The sequence below is a fragment of the Lissotriton helveticus genome, chromosome 8 (assembly GCF_964261635.1).
Source record: "Lissotriton helveticus chromosome 8, aLisHel1.1, whole genome shotgun sequence".
Lineage (NCBI taxonomy): Eukaryota > Metazoa > Chordata > Amphibia > Caudata > Salamandridae > Lissotriton > Lissotriton helveticus.
Window position 1 is genome coordinate 1,395,402,057 of NC_136069.1, and position 27,072 is coordinate 1,395,429,128.

General features: G+C 42.5%; 1 protein-coding gene across 1 annotated transcript in view; it reads left to right on the top strand.

The window, feature by feature from the left end:
• The window catches only part of LOC144773378 (ATP-binding cassette sub-family C member 2-like), a 560,817-nt gene that overhangs the window by 200,640 nt on the left and 333,105 nt on the right, over positions 1–27,072 (top strand). Inside the window, exon 7 of the mRNA XM_078658348.1 lies at positions 7,795–7,860. Within this exon, the coding sequence (XP_078514474.1) occupies positions 7,795–7,860 (66 nt within the window). The remainder of the gene's footprint in view (positions 1–7,794; positions 7,861–27,072) is intronic.

Below are 27,072 nucleotides of genomic sequence, written 5' to 3' on the forward strand. Positions count from 1 at the left end.
AGCTAAACCTCTGAGTTTTCCGAGTTTTGAACGTAACTGAGTGGTATACTCCAGTAGGGAGGTCTGTTCCTGGGCTTCTTGGGTCTCCCAGCTGTCTTTTGTTATCTCCAACAGCGACCTAGGGACTCGCCCGTACAGAAGTTCGAAAGAGGAATATCCCAGGCTACTCTGTTTCTGGGCCCTGAGCACGTATAATGCCAGGGGAAGCAACCGGGCCCAGGCCTGGCCTTCCGTAGACATCATCTTCTTCAACGTGGCCTTCAGGGTCTGGTTATAACGTTCAACGAGACCGTCAGTCTGGGGGTGATAAACCGAAGTTCTCAGCTGGTGTATGTTCAGAGACTTGCATACTTCTTTCATCAGACGTGATGTGAATGGTGTCCCTTGGTCCGTCAGAACCTCTTTGGGGAACCCTACCCGTGCGAACAGTTCCAGAATTTTGTCGGCCACGTTGGCTGTGGTGGGGGCCCTAAGGGGAAAAGCTTCGATAAACCTCGTTGCATAGTCAACAATGACCAGCGCGTAGCGGTGTCCCTTCGAGGTTGTGGGTAATGGTCCGATCAAATCCATCCCTATCCTTTCAAAGGGTACCCCAATGATGGGCATCTGTTGTAGAGGGGCAGCAGGGGGTCTGTGAGTGTTTTTACGCTGGCATACTTCGCATTTCTTACAATATTCTTGCACGTCTCGGTAGATACCAGGCCAAAAGAAGTGTCGAGTGATACTCTCAGTCGTCTTCTCTTTCCCCGTGTGTCCGGCTGTTAGGTGTGTGTGTGCGAAAAACAACACCTGTTCCCGGAACGATAGTGGCACCAATAATTGTGTTGGGCTCCCTTGTTTCTCCTGTCTGTACAGGAGTTCCTTCTGTATCACGAACCGGGGGTAAGTGTGGTTGGAGGCGGTTTGTCCAACATGAGCAGCCTCCCAGGCGTTGTAGAGCGTTCTGTCTTCGGCCTGTGCATGCCTGAAGCTGCGATCTAGTACCCAGGGATCGGGAGTCAGATAAGAGGCTTGTGTTTCTTCCTTCCCAGTGGTTGGGTCCAGCACGTTTTCTCGGAACAAGGCAAGGAATCTAGGATTGTCCACCCCCAATATCATGTCTTCCGGTAGGGAGTCCACCACCCCTACTCTGACTACACACTCTGGTTTGTCTGGAGGGTGTAACGAAATGTCTGCTACCGGGTATGGTTTTACGTCTCCGTGAACGCACCGGATGTGTACCAGGGTGTCAGGGATGTATTGACTTGGGAGTAAGAGACGCTTCCTAACCACTGACTGCCTGCACCCCGAATCTAGGAGGGCCTTAACCAGGACATCATTGATGAGCATACTCACGTAAAACGAAGTTCCCAGTTCGGCGGAATACAGTACAGTCCTGGGAAGATAACCGACTTCCATCGGTTCCTCGGTGGGGTGTTTCCTGGGACACAGGCGAGCTATGTGCCCCCACTCTCCGCACTCGAAGCATTGCGGTCCTCGTGGCGTGTGTGGTGTGGGTGGTTCAGACCGGAAAGGGCGAGGTTTCGGGGGTTCGAGCATTGGCCGCATTTTCCTCTCATGTTTGGGCGGTAGCTGAGGTTTGGGTATCTTCTCTGGTTCCCACCCTGATCCTCTTGATTGGGCTTGTGCGTATGTGGCCGCCATTTCAATGGCCTGGTCCACCGACAGTCCAGAGTGTTGCCTTAACCATCTCTGTGAGCCATACGGGAGAGCATCCATAAACTGCTCCAAGTATATTTTGGCTAGTATTTCTTCTTTGGTACAGGACTCAGGCTTTAGCCACTTGTCGGCCATCATCTTTAGACGGAAGAACAGGGTCTTTGGATTTTCTCCCGGTGTGCCTTTCTCTTTTCTAAACCGTACATGATACGCCTCAGGGTCTAGACCCAGATGGTCTAGGATTATACTTTTAATCAAGTGGTACGGAGCTGTCCCTGCTGGGTTTGCCACCTGGTATGCAAACTGCGCTTCTCCGGTCAGCAAGGGGGCCAGGAAGAACGGCCATTTGTCTTCGGGCCACCCTAACGCCCTGGCAGCGCGTTCGAAGTTCATGAGGAACGCGTCCGGATCCTCTCCCTGAACATACTTCTGGAGGGCGATCCCCGAGGGGTTAGGCAGGTGTACCCTGTTTTCTCTCGTGACATTGAGCATAGGGTCCGGGGTTTTGGACTGGATGCTCTCGAAATGGGCAGTGATCGTGTTGGTGAACAGGTCTCTGTCCGCTTGCGCAGTGGTGATCTGGTGCTCTACGGCCCATTCCAGCTTCTCTTGTCCCTTCACCAGGTGTTGTATAAGGGTGTCCATCTCGGCTTTACAGACGGACTGTGATGGAGATCCCACTTCTGACACCAGTTGTTGGGGTTCGGGAATGGTAGGCACAATAGGTATGGAGTCTGACACCTGGAGTAAACTTTTCAAAGAAGGTTTAATTTTAAGATATGCCTTGCGTCTTCGGTTTGACACTCTCAGCCGGGCAAACTCGTCCGGCTCCATCTTGACGCCTCGGGGAAATATGGGATGTTCCAGGGTGGTTATCCCTCGCCGGGCTCCGTAGTTAGCCAGGCCTCTGGTTCTCGGGGTTGGATGTCGTTATCGTGAGGTCCCTCTCGGGTCAGGCACATCCTTGGAAAGCCACGTTCCTCCCTCGGGACCGTGGCTGGGCGAATCGCAGGGTCGTTGGCCTCCTGGCTTGTAGTCCTCTGCTGGGCTCGTCAGGGTCGTCTCTCCTGCTCCGCTTGTCTCTGCTCTCCAGCCTCGCGATCGTACCTCCTCTTCCGCTCCGGAACTGCTGTTCAACGTCTTCCGGGTTGGACTGCCTTTTGACATCGTCATCGACCAGGGGGGGCGGGGTTTCCTCCACACCGCCGGGATCCTTAAAGGGCCCATACACCTCGTTGCCTCTCAGCTCCCACCGGGACCCGTAGTCGGAAGAAGTCCGCTCCTCTGGCCATGTATCCGCAGTCTGTGAGTCGGGAATAGAGACAGGTAAAAGGGGGGGGGACAGCCGACCACCAGTCCAAATCCATCTCAGGGTGACCCGCCCCGTGACATATAGACTAGCAACTTGGTGTATTATCCTTACATTTTAGAGATCACGTAGGATAGAAGGCCAACTTCTACCTTGAATGTGCCGAGGAAGAAAAGTTGAGACTACCCGGCTACAGCGATAAATCCCTATTATGATATAGGTGAGTGGTAGCAACGCATATAACGAATCTTGGTGGCAGAAATGACCAATAAGGGCCCATTTGGTAAACACAATTCTATATTTCATCCAGATCTATTTTTTCAAGAATAATCGGTGGCTCCTGTCTGGCAGAGGGCAACACATAGGACCGAAATCAAAGGTATGCGACTTGCCTCTCTGTCAGCTAGCAGAAATATAAGAATAGGTAATGCTAAGTGATGCATAACAGTGGTGTAGGGAAATAATTATGCCCCCCAAATAAAAATTCTTTTTCCATAGATACGTGTGGATTATGTTCCAATATACCTACATTGAAGAATAGGTATAGAGACAATTGAATGTACGAGACCAGATTGAAATAAAGAGCGCCAATTGACAAAGGTACACCCACTATACTAATTTAAAGATATAAGGACAGTGAATATGAAGTGAGCCATAATTTCTTATTTGTAAATAAGACCCTTTCCCATTCGAGCGCACTGCTACTACACAGTGTGACAACAAAACGGTTCTGTGGCACTCAAGAGTAAGACCCGTGCCCCAGATGTACACAGAAGGTTGCAACAATCAGTAGGTTGTGTAGAGGTAAGAACCGCTACCCCCCCCCGCCCCTTAATGTGATCTCCACACAAACTGAAAAGATGAAATAGGATAACAACAACCAGACATACTAATGTAATCTAAAAACGCTTGAATCAAATGTATGTAATCAAGACTTGGCGACAATGTTTACAAAAAAGAGAAGCATGTAAAGTTACTGCAAGATGCAGCATACAATTGTTGAAATCGTAATGTTATAACAATCTCCTGTATTTGATAGTAATTATGTGTCTCTTTGTAGAGAATACAGTCCTGAAGAAGGTGGTCATCAGAGACACTGAAACGCGTCGACACTTTATATTTGTTCTCTGGAGCAATTTTTAACCTTTTTTAATATATTCATAAAATGTCTTGCTGATAAAATTGTGTAATATTGTGATGCTGCTACATTGTTTTTATATTGTTTTTTACATTTTATGCTGTGCGGCATTGGCCGAATAAAGTATACATTTATTACAGAAAGTCTTTTGTTGGACAATTTTAATATGTTCATATTTGTCTAAATCTTGTTGTTACCCTGTTTACATAAGAGTAAGTCATCTTTTGGTGGGATCAATATTTTAATAGCACTGACTGTTGCAGGTTAGGCCTCAAATGTAGGAGTAAAGTGGAAACTGTTGTTGTGAATAACTCAGGCAGAAACAGGATTTATCCTGACCCTTAGGGACACTCATTTGTTTTACAGCTATCTCCCCTAGTCCCTTATGTGCTGACCCATGGGGCCTCCTACTGTTTACACTTGATCAATGTGTTGCCATCATTCTCAGTGTTAGAGAAGGTCTTGATGGTTATGTTGATTTTACAGGTTCAGTGTGCAGTTTTGAAAGACAAGTGATTGTAATTTGTAAGGGAGAATGCATGGTATGCCACGTTTCAATGAGTCTTTTTAGGTGTCTAGCAGGTTTGAGATATTGTGTGTACAAGAGTGTGTTTCATTTTTGCCTTTCTGGGTGCAGGTGGGTAAATGGGAATAAATGAGTACCTGGAGGATACAGTTAAGTTAGTCAAAAATGTTGTCAAGGTTGTTTGCAGTTTAATAGTGTCAATATGAAAGCTTTTGAAGAATCGGCAGGTGATGGCTGGAAGTCTGAGTTGTCCCTAATGTAATGGTTGAAGTGGCAAAATGTGTAAATGTAAGGGGAGGTGGTCAGTCAAGTTTAGGAGAGAGATTTTAGTAAATAAGAGTGAGAATAGCAGAAAGGATTTTGTCCAAGTATTTTTTTTGAGTTTGTGGATAGGTGTGGTCACAATGTAGGTGAGATTAAGTGAGTAAGAGATATCAAGTAGGTGTTCCATCATAAATTAATTTTATTTATAACAAGTTTTATTCGTGGTACAGCTTGGCCTGAAGGCCCATACATCAACAAGATTCAATACAGGTTTGCAGCCTACCAATTTTCTAAAAATAAAACAGAAGATGAACCAATGTAAACCTAGACACAGATTAGGTACCCCCACCTCCCCCCCCCCCCCATTTCCCCAGAATGTTGAAGTATAGTGTTGGGCTAATTGAAAGTGTCTATATTAGATGTGACCACAGCCATAAGGCTGAATTTCCTGCTTGAGGAGAGATTCAGGGGTCTCTATGGCTGGAATGTCCATACTCCTATATTCTGCCCACTGTTTCCATATTTTCCTGTGCTTCTGCGGGCAACCCCATGCCTGAAATACCACCAGTTCCATTTCCATACATCTGTCCATAGCTCCCCTCCAGATTCCCATGGGCGGTGGAGTGGACCCCTTCCAGTGTTGGCCAATATCTCTCTTGGCTAGTGTAAGCCCCAGGAATAGGAGATACTGTTTGTATCTATTTGCTCCGATCTCATCTGTGCTATGAAGGAGCACTAATTTGGGATCAAACAGGAGTTGCCAAGACAGCTCCCTTGCAGGTCAAGCCATTATCCCATGCAAGAAGAGCTGGAGGGCGCTAGAGCGCCATACAGTGTGAAAAAAGGTACTGGCCTCCCTATTGCATATAAGGAACATGGGAGACAATTTCCCCCCCATACGCCAGAGATGAGACCTAGTATAATAGGTATGATGGATGTACTTAAACTGAGTCAAGTGGTAGCGGCTTTGAATGGCAGCGCCACAAGAACTCGCCAGTGCCTCTGTGCAGTCATCAATTGAAAGATCTGTAATGTCGCCCTCCCAGGTCTTCCGTAACACCCCCAGTGTGGTACAGCTATGAGTAACTAAGGTTTGATACATTTGTCGGATCTTGTGGGCTCCTAAGTCTCCCATTAGTAGTCGTCTTTCAAGTGGGTGGAATTACGTAAGGTCTGTAAGTGTTTTAGTGTATAGTGTTAGTGCATGCCTAATCTGTAGGTACTTATAAAACTGACTACGATTGAGGTGGAATTCCTCCTGTAATTGCTGAAAGGATTTGAGTACTGTTCCCCTCATTACGTCTCTGAGTGTGGATAGTCCGATAAGGTCCCAAGTGCAGAACCTAGATAGTTCCTCTACTTGTCAGATATAAGTTCCCTGTCACAGGGTGGTCATCTGTGTTAGTCGTCCCTCCCAGCCCATCTGCCGGAAGGGCTGGGCTCTATAACTGGAGGACTACCTTCGTAGCTGGGGGTAGGTGACCCAGGCTGGTCCAACTATATTATAAATCAAGCAGTGTTTGATTATCTATCACACATCTTTCCACTGTGAATGCAGGATCTGTTTAATGATTATACCTTCATTCATTTATGTTGAGTAGGTGAGAGGCCGAATAGTAGGTGGATACGTCCGCCGCGGCTATCTCGCCACAATAGGTGGACTGCGTGCATGTCTGCAGGGTGACCATGACAGCCCCACCACCCCATAGAAAGTTGTTGAGGGTAGCATGGAGCTGTTTGAACCAGGATTGCGGGATATTGTAGTGATAATTCTGGAGTCGATATAGAATCCGTGGTAATCAATCAATCAATGACATTTATAGAGCGCACTACATACCCGTAGGGTCTCAAGGCGCTGGGGGAGGGGGGGTGCCGCTACTGCTCGAACAGCCAGGTCTTCAGCTTCTTCCTGAAGGAGAGGTGGTCTTGGGTCAGGCGCAGGTCGGTCGGGAGGGAGTTCCAGGTCTTGGCGGCCAGGTAGGAGAAGGACCTTCCACCTGTAGTCGCTCTTCGGATGCGGGGGACGCATTGTGAAGATGTCTGACCTACCATGCAGGGATACGGGAAGGGAGGACAAAGCCTGAAGGTCATCCTGGGTTTTGGGACCAAGAGATTTATGTTATGTGTCCAGGATGGTGTCTGATTCGGTGATATGGATATGCTCAGGTAATGGTAAGCCCCTGATGCATGTGTCAGCTGGGACGCCCATGTGCCTCTCGCCTGATCCCCACGTACTGGAAATAGTACTGATTTTGTTGGGTTAGTTCAGAGTCCGGATATTTCCCCAAACACTATAAGTATTTGCAGCATCCATCATAGATTTCTTGTGGACAGTGAACTGCGTTACAACACATTGGTCAGGAAGTCATCACAGATGGGAGTGGATAAGACTGTGAGTCAAATCTCAGTGATGACGATGTCATGTCAGCGACGGGTTTATATGCAGAAGCATATTTAAATGCATGAAAGAGTAGGTGTTTGAGGCATTTGAGTTGGTGTTAATGAGCTTGAATGTATGCTTTGTGAGATAGATGGGATTTAGGGAGTTTTGGTTTTGTATGGTTGGTTCATCTGGTATAGCATGCAGCAAGAATCACAATCAGAACACAGTGTCAGCGGATGCAATTGAAAAAGGCTGAAAGTTTTATAAGACGATATACAGTGACGACTCCGAAGGCTCTCTGAATGCTCCAACCATACAAACGTGTTAGGAAAATGACTAATTTGCTCTGGTGTACTGAATGTAACTTTTCTTTCATTGCTTTTTCTCCACATTACATCTATTTTTGTTCTTCTCCATATACCTGTTTCCTAACTGACAGCAATGATTTGCAGTAAATACAAAATAAATTAGTTTTCTCAAATCAAACTCTGGTTGTTTGCTTTCTTTTCCCATAGAAACGACACTTGAAGAGTAAAGACCAACGTGTGAAACTTCTTAACGAAATCTTCCATGGAATTAAGGTAGGAAGTATGTAAAAACGTTTCTGTGAACTGCCCACATATCAACATTTGACCCCACCAAAATGCAAATGTAAAATTCAACATTGCAGTCTAAAAAATTTTGGCTGTGATATATAGGTTTGTTGATGGTGATGGCGCGAGATTACTAGTTTAGGATATTTCTAAAACACCATACTCGCCTTGGCCCATAAACACACACACATTAAACCGGTAATCTATTTTCTGCCTATCAGGAATTTTATTTTCCTTATTATGATTTATACCTGTACACCGTAATTTACCAGTTCCTTGTCACAACTAAAATTGAAATTCCTTAGGTCAACGGATCAGGTAGTTAGATTAATAGGTATAAAATAACAATGTGCTTTTTCTCATGGAATAACCACTGACTCGGGAAAGTTTTAAACACTTTATCTATGCAATATTTTGTGATTCCAATACCAGTACAGATCAGTAAATAACTTTTCGAGTTGAAATATAATGATCAAAGAAAAAATCTTTCGAGACTTATCAAAATTTCTAGTCATTGGTACCTGGGAAGGGTGAGAAAGGGAAAACAGTACAAGGACATACCACACAGATATATCTTTACCTAGAATGGTGCGAGGACCAAACCCTGGCCAAGGGCTGGACAAAGAGATGGGCTCCCGACTAATCAGGTGCCAACAGGTTCGGACAGGTTCAGGACAGGACAGGTACCCTCCGCTAAGTGCAACGCCAGCATTGCACCCCTCTCTGCAGCTACTCTCGTTCCTGTCTAATGGACAGAGTTTTCTCCTTCAGCAATCTTCCGAATCTTCATCAGAGTGCTCGACCAGCCCTCTGAGTTCCGCAGTCGTCTTCGATCTTCTTCAGCATACTTTGGGTCAGTGACAGGTCTGTGACAAGTCGGACAATCTAACTGACTAAGCCTACCTTAGTTATACTATTTTCCAGAGTATGTACCACCCCCCAATGTTGCAAATTCTGTGTATTCCCTTCATTTGATTGGTCAGTAGGATGGGGAGAGGTCATCACACCATATTAGTATGAAGTCATTATCCTTTAGTTTATTTGATCTGTGTTCCCACCCATAATTTACTTTCCCAAGCTTTTATTCCACCCGGCAATATTAATTTCATTTCATATACAATGTATACATTTAATTCACTTTTCTTCCTTTTCTCCGGGTCAAGGGGTGAGGTTCTCAGGCGCATCCTGGGTAAGACGGGTCTCGGCAGACATTCAATGCCATGACTCAAGGCTTTTAGAGTTCAAGTTTTCAGATACTCTTCAGGCCCAAATACAAGCTAATAATAAAGTCAAAGAAGGACATGTTAGAATACGAAAATAAATGAATACACTGTATACCACGTATTCCTACTCTAATACCATTTTTTCATTTTAACTATAGCATTAGTAGATTAGCAAAACATACGAGGTTTAGTTTAGGCAAAAGCATATGCATTAGCATGTGAAGTTTAAAGCGGCCATATTAGGCACTACTGCGCAGTTGCTAAGAATTCCCACCAAAAGCAAAGGAAGTCATACTACGTAGATGCAGTAGACGCAATAGCAGAAGAGTTCTCAAATTTTTGGCAGCCATTTTAACACTAGGGTCACTTTTTAGTTAAAGCACATAGACAAGCTTTCCCTGCATAAAGTAAATGTTGTGTTATGCCATTAATAGTATTTACAAAACATGTTGGTTAGTTTGTTACACGTTATTTCGAGAGGATTGATTCCAAGCACGTTTCTTTATGTATGAAACCTTGCTCGTCAATGGTTTCCAAAGTTTTCCAGGGAAAATACCTGTCAAAACAGAAATTAAAATATATGGGACACAGGTGAAATTCTACCATTTTGAGACCTCACTCCAAGTGTTGGTGCAGACAGAAAAGAGAACAAGACTGTTGACTGGAGATTCTTCGCTATTAGGTAAGCTGGCACAGAGAAAACCAACATCATCCACATGTTGTATGTCCTGAGACGAGCCTCTTGCAATAGGTCCTTCATTGAAAAGACAAGAGCTTCCTGGTTCATGAGATCCCAGTGAGGAGTCACGTTCCTGGGTCATTTTGATAGGCTTATGGATGACCAACCAGGTGCGACGTTACACACAGTGCCCAAGCAGCGCAGCAGCCATTTGTGCATGTTTTCTTCACCCTCAGGGTATTTTAGTATTACAGAAAGGCCACAGATGCATGTGCATTCCATTCTGTAATATTGGCACACATATGGCTCTGTTTCTATCTGAAGATTGCATTCCCTCATTTACATGGGGTTGTGTCCCCATGCAAATGAGGAAACACTTGCATCGGTACCTGCACCATATTTTGGACGCAGGTGCAAAGAGGCAGTCAGGAAGTGCAATGAATGTGCACCACAAAAGGATGGCTCAGACAGCAGCCCTCTGTTGGATAGAAAGGAGGTCCCAGGGACTCCTCAGACATCCCTCTAGAGGCGGGTGCAGTCACTCACTGCACCCACCTGCAGGAGGATCTGGCTACCTCTTTTGAAATGCAGGCCAGTGCCACCTGCACTGTGAAGGACAGAGTAGATGCTTCAAGCAACCGCTCCTCCTTTTACTAATGCTCTGCCCCCAGGGCATGCATGAGTTTGCTGTTGTGCTGGGAGCAGTGCATTGATTGTAATAGGGTGCACTGTCCCTTTTTGTGCCTGGTCCACCTGGTTAAAGGTGCACCATGGCACAAACAGGTACAGTGTGTCCTTTACATAATGTGGGCCCTGAAGTCCTAGAGTGGCTGTGTCGAGGGACACATTAATAACTTCACAGAGGAATTCACTGGAGGGGGGACAGCCTTAAGGGAGACCTCCACAAAGTGATTTGAGATTCTAAAGTGGTAAACAGTGTTGATTTCCCCTGACTATACTCAGCAAAAAGAGCTGATTGAACACAGGATGGAGGTGTTAATTTGGCATTCAACATAATAGAAAGTAAAGTACAATGGGAGACAACATGTCTTTACACAAGTTGAGGTGGCTGCAGTGTTTTTGGACCAGAGGTAGAAAGAGGCTTCTATGGAGCCAAAAAGCTGAAAATACTCTTGAGTTGTGATATTTGTTCTCCTTTTCTGTCTTTTAATTTCATTTCAAGGAAAGTAGTTTTCACCATTTCTAGGGTAGCTGTGAACTGTGAACAATAGGGTTCAGTAGATGTGTGGAGTAACATTTGTTTCTTTGTTGATTTCTTCTCTTCTCTCCTCTACAGTCTTCTTTCTTTCCCACACCTACTGCCTGGTTGTACAGTTTTGATTTTCTTCATCTAGTTGGACTGAGCAGTGTTGGTTTCTCCAATTAGAATATTTATACCAATTGATGAATATTCCAATTGAGTATTTTTTAGACAGTGGTTCCTCAAAAAAAATCCATTTATACGATATGTCCTCTTCTCTCATTTATTTTACATGTATATTTAGGACACATGTTCTCTCCTCCACTTGCAGCTCCAATTGAAGTTCTTTCATGCACAATGGGCTTTCCCCTGTCCAATCAGTGCTTCATACAACCCCTAACCACCCAGTTAAAGCCAACAGCCAGAAATACAGAAAGTGTTTGGAGTCGTGGCAGTGTCCATGCAACTATCTGCTCCTCATTTTATTGTTCTGCCAGACTCTGTATGTTTTCTTGACCAGGAGTGTGCATGGTAGTGCTTGAAAACATGAAAGGCCACATATCTTTGGATGTGTCTCCTCATCTCCTGCATGTTCCCACTTGAGTTGTACGACTGGTTGGTCGTTCCAGACAAAATTCTATTTAAAGCCAGGTGTAACTGCATCACTTGAGTGTGCAGGTAAAAGAAAGGAGAAGGGAATCTATTTTGTTGCTCACTGGGTTTGGATTCAGCACGTTTCAGCAGATCATGCTTTAGCTCAACAAGAGCAACACCTAAACAATGAAGTGACTGAAGGCATGGTCAAGGCTGCACACATTTCACAATAGTGGTATGCTACCAGCCGAAAGTCCCCAACTCGTGTTTTGACCTGCTACAGAGAAAAGACCACAACAACAGCACCTGGCCTGAGAATTTTATGGATGTCAATAAACAAACGAGAATGGCAACGCTTGTAAAGAATATGCAGTTTTTGGGGATTGGTTTTCCCTTACATTTGGTTATAACTTTGAATCTAACAAACAAATTGGATTTAGGCCTCACAACTATATATTCACTGAGCTGTGTTGCTCATCCAGTATTTAATGTCTTCCTGAGGCATCCTTGTGCATCTCTTTATAGAAAGACCGTCTCCCTTTGCTTGATAAGAATTATACCTCTTTGACTGTGGACAAAGTCTCTGTTGTTGAGCTCTGCTGAAGAATGTGCTTTAATTCCTGCCTGGAACACTGAGAACCTGCCTTTGCAAAGCAAGAGTATGTGAGCAAGCTATACCCTATACTGCTGTGAGGCACTCAGAATTGATAAGTCTGACTGAGACCAGTCTTAGCATGTCCGCCCAGCCCAACAAAAAAATAATTTTCTCAAGACGTGCACTTCAGAACAAGTGCACTTTAGATCACATGTTAATGCAAATGATTGCCAGCTTCATTGTTCTTTGATGACCTTCACCTTATGTGAGTCCTTACATCCTGATTCCACAACCCTGAATGTTTCCCTCAACAGACACATTCATATAATAATCAACACTGGCATGAGTGTGACCCAGTCATTGGACCCACAATGGCCTGTAACCCACTGAAAGCCGCTGCAGCTGAGTAGAGCTATCAGATTGCACCCCCTGCTGAGGCCCGGAAGATGTCTCAATATGCCAGAACCCCCCATGATCATCACTGAGTCTTTGCTGCAGCTGGCAACTCTGTTCAGCACCTGCAGACCATTAGTAACTGTTCCCAAGCAGCATGAAGGGTGTGCTTGCAGCAACTACGAACGTTACCTGACATTCCATGTCTCTACTACCACCAAACTAGATGTATGAAGGGATACCTATTTACACTGTAACTTCTTGCCAATTAACCAGAGTGACTAGTGACACAGGATGGGTAGTGGTGGCTACAAATGGGGACCATTGACACCAGTTTATCCTTCAACCATCAGGTTAATAGGACTGTATCCTTCTGTTTTTGGATCATAAGGACCTGTAGAAAGATATTTCCATTTCTTTCCCTTGATGCAAGGAAACAAGTTGCTGTCTCACTAATTCTATCTAAGTTGGATTTTTTGTAATGCCCTCCTTCTGGAATCCAACAGGGCCTCTATCATTAAACTCCAGCTGGTACAGAATGCTACAGGTAGACAAATTTTTGACATTCCCAAATACCACTCAATTTTGTCCGCCTTAAAGAATTTGCATTGGCTTTCAGCATGAAAAAGAATTCTCTTCAAAACCTTGTGTATTGTGCATAAAACACTACACAATATAGGACCAGCTGGAATCAGCGTTATGTTCCTAACAGACAACTACGATCAACCAATATAAATCTGCTGGTAGTCCCAAGATACAGAAGAGCCTTCTCGGTCGCAGCAGCTAAGCTTTGGAATACTCTTCATTTAGAGTTTCTTAGAGTTACACCTTCCTTTCTGTGTAGCTCTTAAAACCTGGCTCTTTGCCTTGGAAATTTGATCTTCCATAATCTGCCCCTCCAGTTAGCTTTAACTGCATAAAGCCTAGATTCCTTAGGATATTTGTACGTGCTATAGAAATTCCCCATTCATTCATTCATTCACAATCGCTCCACAGAGAGCAAACTTGACTGTAACGCTACTGTGGAGCACACTGTGTTTATGAAAGCATGGACTACTCTAGTTATACCTGTTTCAGCAACTTTGTTAGTAATGTGCACTTGTCTGGCAGAGCACAGGAGAGTTACAGTGTAACCTGTTTCGTATTCTGTATTGTAAATTACACAAAAGAGCATATTATGTTCATATAACTATAAGATTTTTACTTAAAAAAATAACGGTGCTTTAACATTATATTTATTGTGATTGATACTTGTGGTTCCAGGATTAAGGGCGTGATTTATATTTCAGCGGACCGGTTACTCCCTCACAAAGGTGACGGATATCCCGTTCACTAAAATATAAATCCCCTAGGTTATTATGGGATTTATATTTCTGTGGATGGGATATCTGTCACGTTGTGAGGGAGTAACCCATCCTCCGAAATATAAATCCCGCCCTAAATGTTCTATCCCACTGTACTCCGCAGCATCCTCTGTAATCTGTGGATGTGCAGCAAACTTGAAACATCCTGTAGATCTGATTGAAAATGAGAAAGAAGTTGGATGAATTGAAATGTTGTGTGTCTCATGTATTGTGCCACTCTCTAGTTCTGGTTTTCCCTCATAATATTGAACCCAACTCATGAAACAGGAAGCTCAAAGCATGTACTAACAACTCTGTAAACTCCCCCTTCTCCTTTCTAATCTCAGTTACAGCAGTGTCCCCCAGACAAAGCCAGAAGGCATATTCCAACTAGACAATTGCACAATGTATGTAAAGAAGATTTCATGTAACTCTTCAAAGCAGTCAGTGTGAGCATAGTGTGCTCTGCTATGGCAGAGATCCTATCAGAACACGTACAGTGGTTCTAAGGGGACATTTACCCGACAGATGTATTGAATGTATCCACCCTACTAGTGAATCTTGTTGTGCACCATAAATGCACATAAAGTTCACTGTCAGTACCAAAACGAATGTATTATTATATTATCATAATAACCATAATAATATACATTACTGAAGAAGGCACAGTGCAATAAGGTGGTAAGTGTGTGATTATGTTTACCTATATACACCAAAATATAATCGGGGCATTGCTTCAATGTTATTTCAACAAAGTTCAATCCAAATTTTTTGTATCTTTTTTTTTTAATGAAGTTCATAAATGACACCACTGAGATTGTGTTGACGTTTTGATCCTGTATAAAGAAGCAGAGGGTGCTCATCAGGACAGAGCCGTCAGTCTAGTAACCTATAATTAAAAGGAAGGCAGCTGTTAGTCTAGTCTGTACCGACCTCTCACGATAGATAACGCACCCGTGTATTTTGAAACAAACCTTAGAAAATTGGTGAAGACCATCCTAAAAATAGTACTTGCTTCTGTCAATAGGCAAATTATTGTTGGTCTTTAGCTACAAAAATATGTAAACTGCATGTGACTCCATATATTCTTATGGTCCATCAAATACTTTACCATCTTATTCCTGATTAGTTAAGTTATTCCCGTGTAACATTGTGTCTAGGAGCATACTGTAAAAAAGCACTTATGCCAAAAGACCAGTGTGTACAGGTCGCATATCTCCTCTAAATCAATTTAATCGCCAATATTAAGTGTGGGTAAATAATATTTATACTGAGGGGCCAATGCATCACTGTTGGCCCCAACCCGCACTTAATCAAAAGCCTCTCTTTCAAGCATTTTCTATTATGTGTGCCAGTATGTCTGAGATCTATTAAACAAGATACCCATGATCATTCCTGCTATATCTCAGGTCTAGATAATGAGCGTGCAGATGTGTGAAGTATCCTGCTCTATGTTTAAAAGCACCACAAAATCTGATGAGTGATGTTCGACAAAACGGCGCCCAAGTCAATTTTACTGCTTTTGTGATATCTCGAACTATGCAGAGTTTGTTATTGCCAATGACAATTCATCAGGTGCTTAAGAAAAAAACAACAAATCATCAAAGCCCCATACCTATATTTTTGTCATCCGCATTTATAGTATCTCAGATAGATCTATGAAGAGTTATCAAGGCAGTGAATTTGCTCTTAAACAAGACCATACAAATCTTGTAATTTCTCAACCAGAATTAGGATAAAAATTGGGTTGGTAATGATCATTATACAGGTTTGCTAAAAAGATCATTCTCAAACCTATAAACTCAATTGAAGAGTTGCACTACCATAGTATTGACTGCAAAATGTCATGATACAAAAATACTGTCGGCAGAACATTATGAGGACAAAAATCTGATAATATCATCTGCAGGCACATCGTTAGGCAAGTATTTAAGTACATATTAGGCTTGTTTAAGGGCAGGCTGGGTTAATGGTTAGGTTCGTGGCTAGGGTTAAGTATGCGATTCAGTGGTAGGGTTGGGTTGCAGGTCGGGAATTCAGGTTCTGGTGAGGAATATGGCTGTTGTTGTTGAGGCTCAGTGCTTGTGTTGGTGTTAAGAGCTATAGTTCTGGCTAGAGGTAGGTGTGGTATTTTGTATTTATAGAATATGCTAAGCATTTTATCATTATAGTGGTAGAATAGTTTATATGTTCCTTATTTTGGACAAAATATATGTATATCACAATATTTTTGCAGATAATAATGTATCACACAAGCATTGAAGATGGATCAGCCACAACGTTCCAACAATGGATGTTTAAGAGGTTTTCTTGCAGTGATACAAACTGGGACCATGTATTGTATATGAGAAGATTTTGAGCTTTTTTAGAATGAATTTAATTTCATTAATTGCCAGTGCAAAATTATGTTCCATAAAGGCTGTTTGGATTGTGCTTCCCAATAATAGCGCCCAAATGTCTATATACAATTAGTTTTCAAAAAAGATGTGCCATTCAGAATGCTTTAATCAGTTAGTGAAGGGATTTTGTTGGTCCCTCCTTCAAATGCAAGGACAAGAGGACCATCACTACTGTTTATTTAAAAGTGTAGAATAGTGTGCCCACACATATAATACAAGCATACTAGCTTCTACCCTTTAGAAGAGTGCTCATAACACTTTGTTTTAAATTAACTCCTTACTAGATTTGTCATTACAATGCATTTTGAGCGAATTATGTAATTGTATATTATCAGACTTACAATATGGCTTTCGCAAGGGGCTCGGAACAACGGAACAGTGTTTAAACCTGGCCCTGCTTATAGGAAAGTAGACAAAGGCAAAAAAGGGCAGATTGTATATGGTTTTCATAGACTTAACCGTGGCCTTTGATTCTGTGAAGCTGTAGTGTAGTTCCTATCATCCCAATAGGCTCTGCGCATTGGAATAATACCTACAGCAGTAAAGGCCTAGGCCAGACGTTAACTAGGTCTACTACTGTCAATACTAGACTTAAAGTTTTGGGTTTGCCAGCTTAGCTCAGAGTTCACTAGAAACTTTCTTGAATGTTCAAGGAGGACTTAACTTCCCTGATTAGACAAGAAGGGATTTAGTTTCTGATAACCATAGAACATGACAACTTTGCTCTCCCCTAATCAAGAGTAAATCTCGAGAGTCGTGTGAACAAAAGGCAATTTATTTTACTCAGTCAGTACGTGCATTCTTAGTCTCATCAGAATGTAGAGAAAAGGAAGAGACGGGTGTGTTCAATAAAAAGGTGTTATTTATTGATCAGTCTCTTTTCTCATACAAGAGAAATGGATCGATATTATTGCAATACTTATAGCTAAGTAAAGTGCATACATTAAAAGCAATAGTATAAAGTAATACTGTAAAAACATTGATATGGTTTCTAAGCCATAAGATGTTTTAAAATGAATAAAATATATTACATACACATATACATTTGACTAAACGTACTCAACTGGTGTTTCTAAATACGCCTACCCCGTGTACCTGACCTAAGCCTAATACGTGGGCGGGAATAGAAAGTTACAGTTTAAGTTAAGTTTGTTTTTGCCAAGTGAATAACTAAAGAATTCTCTGTGAGGGGTTATTCAGTTCTGTACCTGGAAGTTAGGATGAATGAGGAATGGTATCTCTCTCTCTGGTCTCGATATTCCAGGCTGCCTGCGAGGGCTGCCCAGAAACGCCGGTGCTGGATTCTCGGCAGGAGAAAGCAGCGCGTCTCTCAGCGCGTCAGGAAGGCGGGGCTGCTGCCAGCGGGGTCTGCTCTGCTCTTGGCTTCGGCAAGTATGGCTGCTCCGTCTCGTCACCACGCGTGTGTTTGCATAGGGCAAGATCGGTAATATTTATACCTTTAAGGTGCCGAGATTGACGTAAGGATGGACATAGATACGTCAATAAGGATGTCATACGACTTGCTCGTTAGCACATTCTTTTACTGAAGTTCTCGGTGAAATCAAAACAATGGCCGCAGGGTTTTGCCCAGGTTGTCATAGGTTTGATTTGTTATGAGAACTCCGTATGCCTTATCAGGGGCTGGAGGAATATCGCTTGTCTAATTAGATCGCAAGCGTTATGACCTAATCAGATAACACGTTCCTGTGCCGTAGTGTGACTGCGTCAGATAACGGTATCTGCATCATGGGGGTTTTCTGCCTCATGGGCTGACTGCTAGTTAACTAGTTGGTTTGTTTAACTAGAATAGGGTCAGGAATAGGGGGATCGATTCAGAACCTATAGGAATACATGACACCCACTCCACGCTAACTATGGACATATCTACCAATCTAGGCATAGTATAACATAGTACAACATACTATAGAGTAGTGTGTATACCTTACCACCCCAAAATACATAAATGCATTTTGAAATTCTTCAAATATACGGAAAATTTGCAGACATATATACTGTATGCACTCAAGCTATGGAATAATGCTAAAGTAATCACGCATTTGTATACATTATTGCTTATTTGGTATATGAGAATTACACATGAAATGGTTTCTTAAATACAGAAAAAAGTTTCGAGACCATTCCATCACAGAATAAAATATTTGTGAACATACCAGCGGGCAGCTAAAGTCTATAAAGTATCTAAAAAATAGAAATCTTAGTTCTTTAGGAATAGTTTCTTACTTTAAGCAGAAGATAAGTGTCCCGAAAAACCGAAAAAATCAATTGGGGCTTCTGAAAGAGTTGCTGTCCGTGAACTGGAGTGAAAATTAGTTCATGTGACTTTATTATTTAAAGTTGAAGGCCGAATTCAGGGAACGCCGTGTGCGAGCTTGCTCAAAAGTCTCTATTTCTGTTCGGGTGAGAACATCATATCATTTAGGCTTTCGAAAAAACTGTCAACAGCTTCCTGGGAAAGTTCCACTAACTCGGAAATAGGTGTAATCATGCATTCTTGTGCATGATTGTTTCCATTGACATTCTGATTCGCATTGCTGACAGAAGGTCGTACCTGTTCGATGCTGCTTTCATCTTGAACTTCACTACCCATCAATCGTAGTGGTGAAGCTTCCACGAATGCCGTCATCAGGATTGGTAGCCTTTGAGGGCAGCACAAAGCATGAACCTTGATCGGGCTCAACAATGTTTCTGCATCCATCGGCGCATCCGATTGTAGCGTCAGACAGGTGTCTAACACGCATTCTTCTCCGCATAGCAGACACCTCAATACAGGTAAAACACATCTTTGCCACATTGGTCGAAATGATAGAAACCAAGTCATGTTCAGGTCTCTAAGCCGGGAGAGTCCCAGGATTTTTGCTATCCGGTCCCGGTATCCAATGGCTAGGATTGTTTCTTCCCTTGTCGCAAGAGTTTTGTCTGTGACATGGGTTGCCATAACGAAAAATAAGGACTAAGAATAGGATTCCTGCAATTAGTCCCAAGATCAGGGGAAGTCCGCCAAAAATCGAATGGACGAAATCTGGAAAAATACCCAGTATGGCTTTGAATGGTGTTAATGCCATCGAAAATACTGTCTTAAATACCTTTGAGACCCCATTGGTATCAGAAATATTTAAGATTTCATTCAGGATTTCCGCGAAATGTACGGGGGAATTAGTTGATAATAATGTATGTATCTCTGCAGTCGTCCTTGCGACTTGTAGATCATACGTTTCTTTTGATGACGAGAGCCTGGTAGGCGTCTGAAGAAGCACTGTTTTCATTCTGCTTAAAGTATCTATTCGAATAGAAGTAATTTTCAAATCGGGCCATGCCCTTGCCTCCCTGTCTGGGAAGGAGCTGGGGAACAATGAGCGTCCACAGCACTTGACCTTCGCAGTCGTAGTTACTAGATAAGGAGTACCGGGCATAAGACTACAACATCTACGGTCTACAATAAGAATGTAACTCCCATTATAGAGTCTTTGAAAGAATGGTTCTATTTCTGTTGCAGGTGCGCCTTGCTGGTGACATGAAAGGTTGTATGAATTCCCTTCACAGGCTCCATGCAAACTAATTCCGTTACACAGAAGTGTGCCACTTAGTGACATCGCACAATTGTTGCCACTAAGAAACACTTTCTGTCCTTTATTACTGACACATGCATGTGAATAGGGCAGGTTCCATGTTGTTTTAAGGTACCCCTTTCCCAATTTCTCGTACATGCCAGCCTGTATATATTTTTGGCAGTATTGAAACCTGAAGGTTGAGATTGGAATATTTATTATCCCATGTATTATCCATTCACTGACAGGTCGTTCTGACATTGTCACTGGTAATCTTTCGAGTTTTTCAATGCTCAAGATTGTATAATCAGCACCCTTTTGTGCCATACTGATTTGTCTATCAGTAAGGTTAAAGATTTGGAATAATGACGTTGTGTTGATTAGACGCCAAGGCACATAGCCTGAACGCAGATTTTGTAACGTCCAGCCAAGCTGTACAATAGAACGCAATTGTGACTGACCGTGTTGTAATAACAGTAAGTCTTGCGATAATATATCGATTGCTGAAGACACAATGCTGTCCAAAGAAAAAATTCTGGAGGACAGAGTCATTAACCCATTGTCCACTACAGAAAGTGATTTTTCCAAATTAATACGGTCAATTTCCCGTATTCTCTCTGCTGTTTCAATTTGAGTAACCTTCCAGGTCTCATTGTATGCTGCATATACAGAGGCTGCTATGAAACGTTTTTGACGCTGTTTGCGTGGTCCCAAAGTGAAATCACGCAAGTCAGCACCATCAGTAAGTAAAGTTAGGTGTTGCTTAATTTCTGCCAGTGTGGAAGTTTGTAGCCACTGAAGGCATAATTTGCCCACACTGTAGGTTGTTATTATCCCTGGGTGATGTCTTTGAGGATATCTAGGGTCTGGCCTGGTCATTTTGAACCCCTGTGTTTTGTTCAGGAATCTGTCTTGACAGTTATTAGTATCTGTGGGCCAGATCAACCACTGTTTCCAATCAGGATGTGTTCTGTTTTGGTTTAATATATGGTTTACGTCTATCTCTTCATCTGTAGAAGTGTTGCTAAACATTGTTGGCTTTGGAATAGACGGTTTATTTAAATCTTTGATTTTGGCTAGGCCAAGACAGGTGGTTTGTTGAACAGTGTCATTTAAAAATATCATTTGTTCTGGGATCATGCAGGCTCTAAACAAAGCTTCTATACCCTGTACTTGCCATTCTTTTGTACCCCAAACACTTTTCAATTCAACATTTTTGTCCCAATAATCAAAACCAAAAGTATTCATTTTTTCAAAGAATGAGTCTGAATATAACAATTTTGTGTTGGTTATCATGGTCTTGGTCCCTGTTTTGTTTGACAATTTAAAATAAAATGTTTCAGCATTACTTGTGTTAAAACCTGAAAAATATGAATATTTGTCATAAACGGTTCTTGAGCTCCCTTTTGGAGGTGTTGCACAATGTTCCCATTGATTATAATTTAAAACATTTCTAGGTTGTGCAGATCTATGTAAAAACTGGTTACCATAGTGGTTATAGTAATACATACTATCATAATTTGTAGAACCCTGCAATTAATCATGTTTGGTAAATTTAGCAGACATTACTAAGTCAGACATCATATTATTAATGCTTTCGAAGTCCCAATCATCAGCAAATGAGTTTGGTTTTGCAAAGTCACTCAAGGAGATCTTAATTTGGTGTGGATATTTCAGGATCTCGACCGGACCATAAATTTCATGGTCAGTGTTGTCCCAGGCTACCCCACCAGGTATCGGATTGGCTGTGAAGTTGACTGAAGAAAGTTCTCTTTTCTCGATGTGTGAAGATGTGTGTGGTTTGAGGATCAAGTTGATTTTCTGACTTGCTGTGTCCATTTTTGCATATTTTCCCTCAATGAAGCGTCCCAATGTTAGTATCATGATGAGCCAAAGTATGAGGATAAATGCACCAAAACCCACCCAAAATTCAATCCATGGGGAAATCAGATATGTTTCTTTCAGTTGTTTCAAAAGTTCCTTAGCTTTATCTTTAAAGGTTTTTGATGATGGCTGTGTCTTTGATTCACTGAAGCTTTCAGAGGAATCATCGAAGTTTATGAAGTAGCCGGATGCAGTTCTGTCAATTGTTCCAATTGGTTCAGGATTTCTGTTTCTTGCATTTTCACTTGGTACTTCATTATAGGTTGGTGTGCCTCTGCTAAATGTTTTTATTTGGGTTTTCAGAGGTCTGAGTTCTATTGCATTGCTGCATAGTCCTTGTTGTTCTTCAGTAGGCATTTCGAATGGTATGAGCCTCTTCGTTAGAACCTCTGTACTGGTAGCAAACCTTGGTGTTCTGCTACTTATTGGGAGTCCACTTGGCCTACTGTTTGTTATCGGCCACATGTTGTGGTTTTATCAGGTCGATGTATACAACTCGGTTCTCCTTTTTACCAGCAAGTGGCGGTAGTACAACTGACCTTGTCCCGTTGACAGACAAGACAGGAACTGCTTTTCTGTAAGAAGGCCCAAATTCCTTCTTTACCGCGATCTTTTCCCTGACTAGATCCCCGACTTTTGGAATCCAGACAGGTCTTGCTGGGACAGGTGGTGGTTCTTCAGTGGTTGTTGGCTGTTGTTTCAACTTTATGTTGCTCAGGTCTTTTCTTGTTTTGTTTAAGTCCTGCAAAATAGCCAAACGGTCTTTGATATCAAAGCTTTTTTCTTTCACCACTGAAGTCTGACTATCAATGTCAGAGATCATCATCCTAGTTCCAAATAATAATTCGTACGCACTGAATCCCTTCAGAGAATTTCTTTGCAAGTTATTGAGACTACGTTGGACACTTATTAGATGTTTGACCCACCCAGCTCCCGAACCTAATATCCTTTCCGTTATAGATTGCTTTATGCCTTGGTTTTTTCTTTACACCATCCCGTACCCTCAGGAAGGAAGTGAGAAGATTCCCGCTGGGCTATGCTCATTTGGTCATGTTTCCCCTCAGGCTTGAGGGCTAGAGTGGAGACAATGGTCAAACGTAGCATGCTCTTAGCGTATATGCCATTTAGACTCGCAAATCTTTGTATAACAGTCCGGACGTCAGCCGAGTGCTGGTGATCTACATTATAAGTGGAACTAGCCTGTATAAGTTAATCGCAACCCTTCCTTCTTACTCCTGATTTTTTCTGGAGTAGAACGACGAGGTATTAAACTGTTTCTCTCCCCACTGCGATCTCTGTTGCAGTTTGGGCAGTTTTTTACAAACATGGTATGACGCAGGCTCATGCCTGGCCACCAGTACCGTGATTGTAATTCTTCCAGAGAATCTTTTAGTTTAAGGTGTCTGAGACCCTCGCCCATGTGTGCGTCTGCGATTAACAAGTTTCTCCTGTCCATGTTTGGAATCACTCTATCCCCCACTCCAGGGATTCGAGCAAAAGGGACGGAGTTTGCATCGATTATGTATGTATAATTGAGTGGATAGTTGATCGGTAATGCTGAGCAGTCGCCTTTTGATGACGTTTTCACCGCCAGCACTGTTTCACCGTCAATGTATTTTAATGTACGCTTTTTTCGAACTACGGGAGCCGATTTAGTGGCTGCCGCTGTGGCTGTTTCGGCCAATGAATTCCCTGCAACGTGAACGCCATCACGCTGATGACTCAGTGAGTGTGTCACGTGAGTCTTTGGTAGCTCTTTCTGTAAAAGAGCTATTTGTTCCCAGAGCAGTTTTTGCTTTATTGGTGCATCTGTGTCATCTTTGTAACCGTTTTGAATCCATGTCTGCAAATCGCTGTTATATGATTTGACGCAGTAATATGAATCTGACACTATAAGTGTCGGGAATTCGCGATCCGCCTTATCTAGCGCCATTTTCAAAGCTAATATTTCAGTTTGTTTTTCTGAATTAGTTTCTACTGAGTGTGATTTTGTTAATAGAGGTTTTAGTTTACCTCCGCGCCACACTTCTTTTGTAATCTCACATGTGGGGTTGTATGCTTGTTCTCCCCAAACGGAGGGTTGAGCATGTCCGTCTGTATAGATTACACAGGCGTAATGTCGTAAAGGCAGAATGTCGATTGGCAGAGGATATGTTTCTTCATATTCTAGATTTTTTAATTCTTCTAGTTCCTAGAAAATTGTCAGCCAGGCTATACTTGATAATTCATATCCTACGTATAAGACTGTTAGATGGGCAATTCTGGATTTTTTAAAGTTGAATTTGTAACCCTCTGCTGCGAACCCAAGTATTATGGTGTTCACTCTTTTCAAGTGAGTCTCCAAGTCATCATCTGTTAAGTAAATGTCATCGACATAAGATAATGCTTCATCATCATATAGTTGTAGTAATTCTGTTACTCTCGCTGAGAATGCTCCCGGGCTGTTCTTGTACCCCTGGGCTAACCGACAGAATTGTTTTTGAGTGCCATTTATTGAGAATGCAGTTAAATATCTGCTCTCTGGTGCTATGTTTTGACAAAAGAATCCATTAGAGATGTCTAATGTTGTTTTGTATTTTTTGCGCACTATGTTATTCATTAGTGCAGCACTGTGTGAGTTTTGCACTGCAAAAGTTTTGCAACATGTGTTAAGGTGTCGGTAATCCAAAACTAGACGGTATGAATTGTCTGGTTTGGAGACCGGAAACAAAGGGTTGTTCATTTGTGAGGTGCAAGTTTCAATCACCCCCTGGTATTCTAGCTGATCTAGTATTTCATTTACCTGTTTTTTAGCTTCTTGCTTAATTGGGTACTGCCTTTGTGCAGTTGGTTGTGATTTTAACTGGATTTTGTGAGGAGGAGAATCCTCATCCCATCCCACGTGATTTTTATATAAAGCCGGAGCTAGAGCCACTGCCCACTTTCTAGCAAGTGTGTATTTTTTATGAATTGGAATTTGATTTGAGAAGGCAGGCATAATTACTTCTTCGCCATGAGGGCACTCCCTGACAAACTCTGGTGGCCAGTCTTTTTCAGCTAGAAGGATATCATAGCCCTTGGAGAGATTATCCCAAAATAGTCCCCTTATTTTCCTAGTCTTATCCCCCTCTATACGCAATGTTATTTCGTATATTTTGTGAGGTTTGCTAACTCTGGTGTCCGCAGTTTCCACGTGAAGATATTCATTCGTGTCCACTGTCTCCAGATGATTCATAAGGACTTTGCGAGCTATGCTCACTTCTGCTGCACTGTCTAGCATTGTCTGAGCCCATTCTCCGTTTTTCAGTTGTGTCCTCAGTATTCTCGGCATTGTTAACTACCTTGATACTGGCTACCTTCTTTTTTGGAAATTGTAATTTCTTTTTTAGCTGAGCAGGTTCCTTGTCTTTGGACTTGGTGTGCTCTTCTCTTTGTTCTGATCGTCCTCTTCTTTCCGATTTCTGCGAGGAAGTCTGAAAAGATTGAGAGGGACGTGTATCAATGTCTTGATATCTATCAGGCTTTTTTATATTATCCCTATTTCTAAGGTTATATCTTTTCCCAGAGGGGTCACTCTGGGGTGACCTGTGTCTTTGGTTCGGAGATTTCTCTCTTCGCCTAGGAGACCTTCCTCTGGACTGGAATTTCTTTTCTTTAGGATTGGATTGTTTGTTTTCATCCCAGTTCTTTTTTGGTGAATTATTATTGAAAAATATTTTTTCTGGACTTTCAGTCAGTTCTTGTTTTACTGGTATTCCACCTAAACTATCTCTACCTAGTTCCTCATAGGATTTTTCTATGATTCTGGCAATTTCAGCTGGTTGGTCTGCTATATCTGTCTCTTTTAACCTCTGGCGGATCGCCACGTTTGCTGCTTCACCTTTTATGTTGGCTAATAATATAGCCGAGACCTGCTTGAAGTCTTTCAGTAATTTCATACCAAGAGTTAAAGCGGGTTCAGGGCCATATTCATCTTGAATTTGTTTTAGCACATCTGGTATTACCGAAATGGATGGAACACCGTGCGTTTTTGTGTAGATGGAAGCAAAGACTGTACCCCAAGTATCACAGTCCTCAATGTGTGGTGCGATTCCCATTGGGAGACAGATAGTCAGAATCCTGTGCTTTTCTAGCGGGGTGGTGTCAGGAAACACCGCCTCAATTTGGGTAATTTTCTGTGCCAACCAGAATGGTATTTGTTCCCGTTTAGCCGGTACTTTACCTAGGCAGGATTGGATGTTCTGTGGTGTAATTTTATTTGTGTTCCCCTGGTGAGGGGTCAGCTGTGGGAGTTTAATCGCTGGCTGAATTGTTGAAGTCCGCATCACATACTGAACTAATTGTCTATGAATTTTTATTAATTGTTTTAGCTGTGTTAACAGGTTAGCTGCAGACATCCCGTCGATGTCTGGATGTGGTGTGTATCCGGCTAGGACCGGCCACGTTGCTCCTGGTCTACCTAAAGGACCGAGCCTGGTGATGTGATTATTATGTTTTAGGGCGCCATCAAATAAGAGCAAATGCTCTTGGAATTTGAGTGGTACTTCCACCTCCTCGAAAGGAGTGTACTCATTAGGAGGTTCCTCTATTTTGTAATAGTGGAAGTACTTTGTTACAGCATTTGCTGCTGGAAAATGTATCCATGAATAGTATACCTCTGTCTGCCGATATTCGTGTGCCTCAATTACGAATATGACTGTGCCACCTCTGGGTGTCAGTCCATTTTCTATAAGTTTTAGGGTTATAGATCTCCTTTTGATGACCGGGATGAGTATTATATCCCCGTCCGCATCTAGTGCTGCAGCATCAGCCGCTGCGAGTTCAGCTGCTAATCTAACTGCCTCTCTTTCTTCTTCATTGTCTGACGTTTTACTGTCCTGAAGGTTATTTCTTTTGTTTGCAGATCAGGTTTCTTATGGAAACAAAGATTAGATGCACAATATTTTGGAACTGTTTATCCTTCAACGTTGACTATACCAAGAACCATACATAGGAGTTCCCTCCTGCGAGGTCTGGCGGATATAACCTTTCACCCACTCCAGACGTCTTTGGAGTATTGTGGGAAAAGGGGTCTGAGTGAGAAAGCACGACTGAGTTACTCTAAATGTCTTACGTTAGTTTTATCGCCCTTTCCAAACGCGTTGGGCGCCATGTAGTGTAGTTCCTATCATCCCAATAGGCTCTGCGCATTGGAATAATACCTACAGCAGTAAAGGCCTAGGCCAGACGTTAACTAGGTCTACTACTGTCGATACTAGACTTAAAGTTTTGGGTTTGCCAGCTTAGCTCAGAGTTCACTAGAAACTTTCTCGAATGTTCAAGGAGGACTTAACTTCCCTGATTA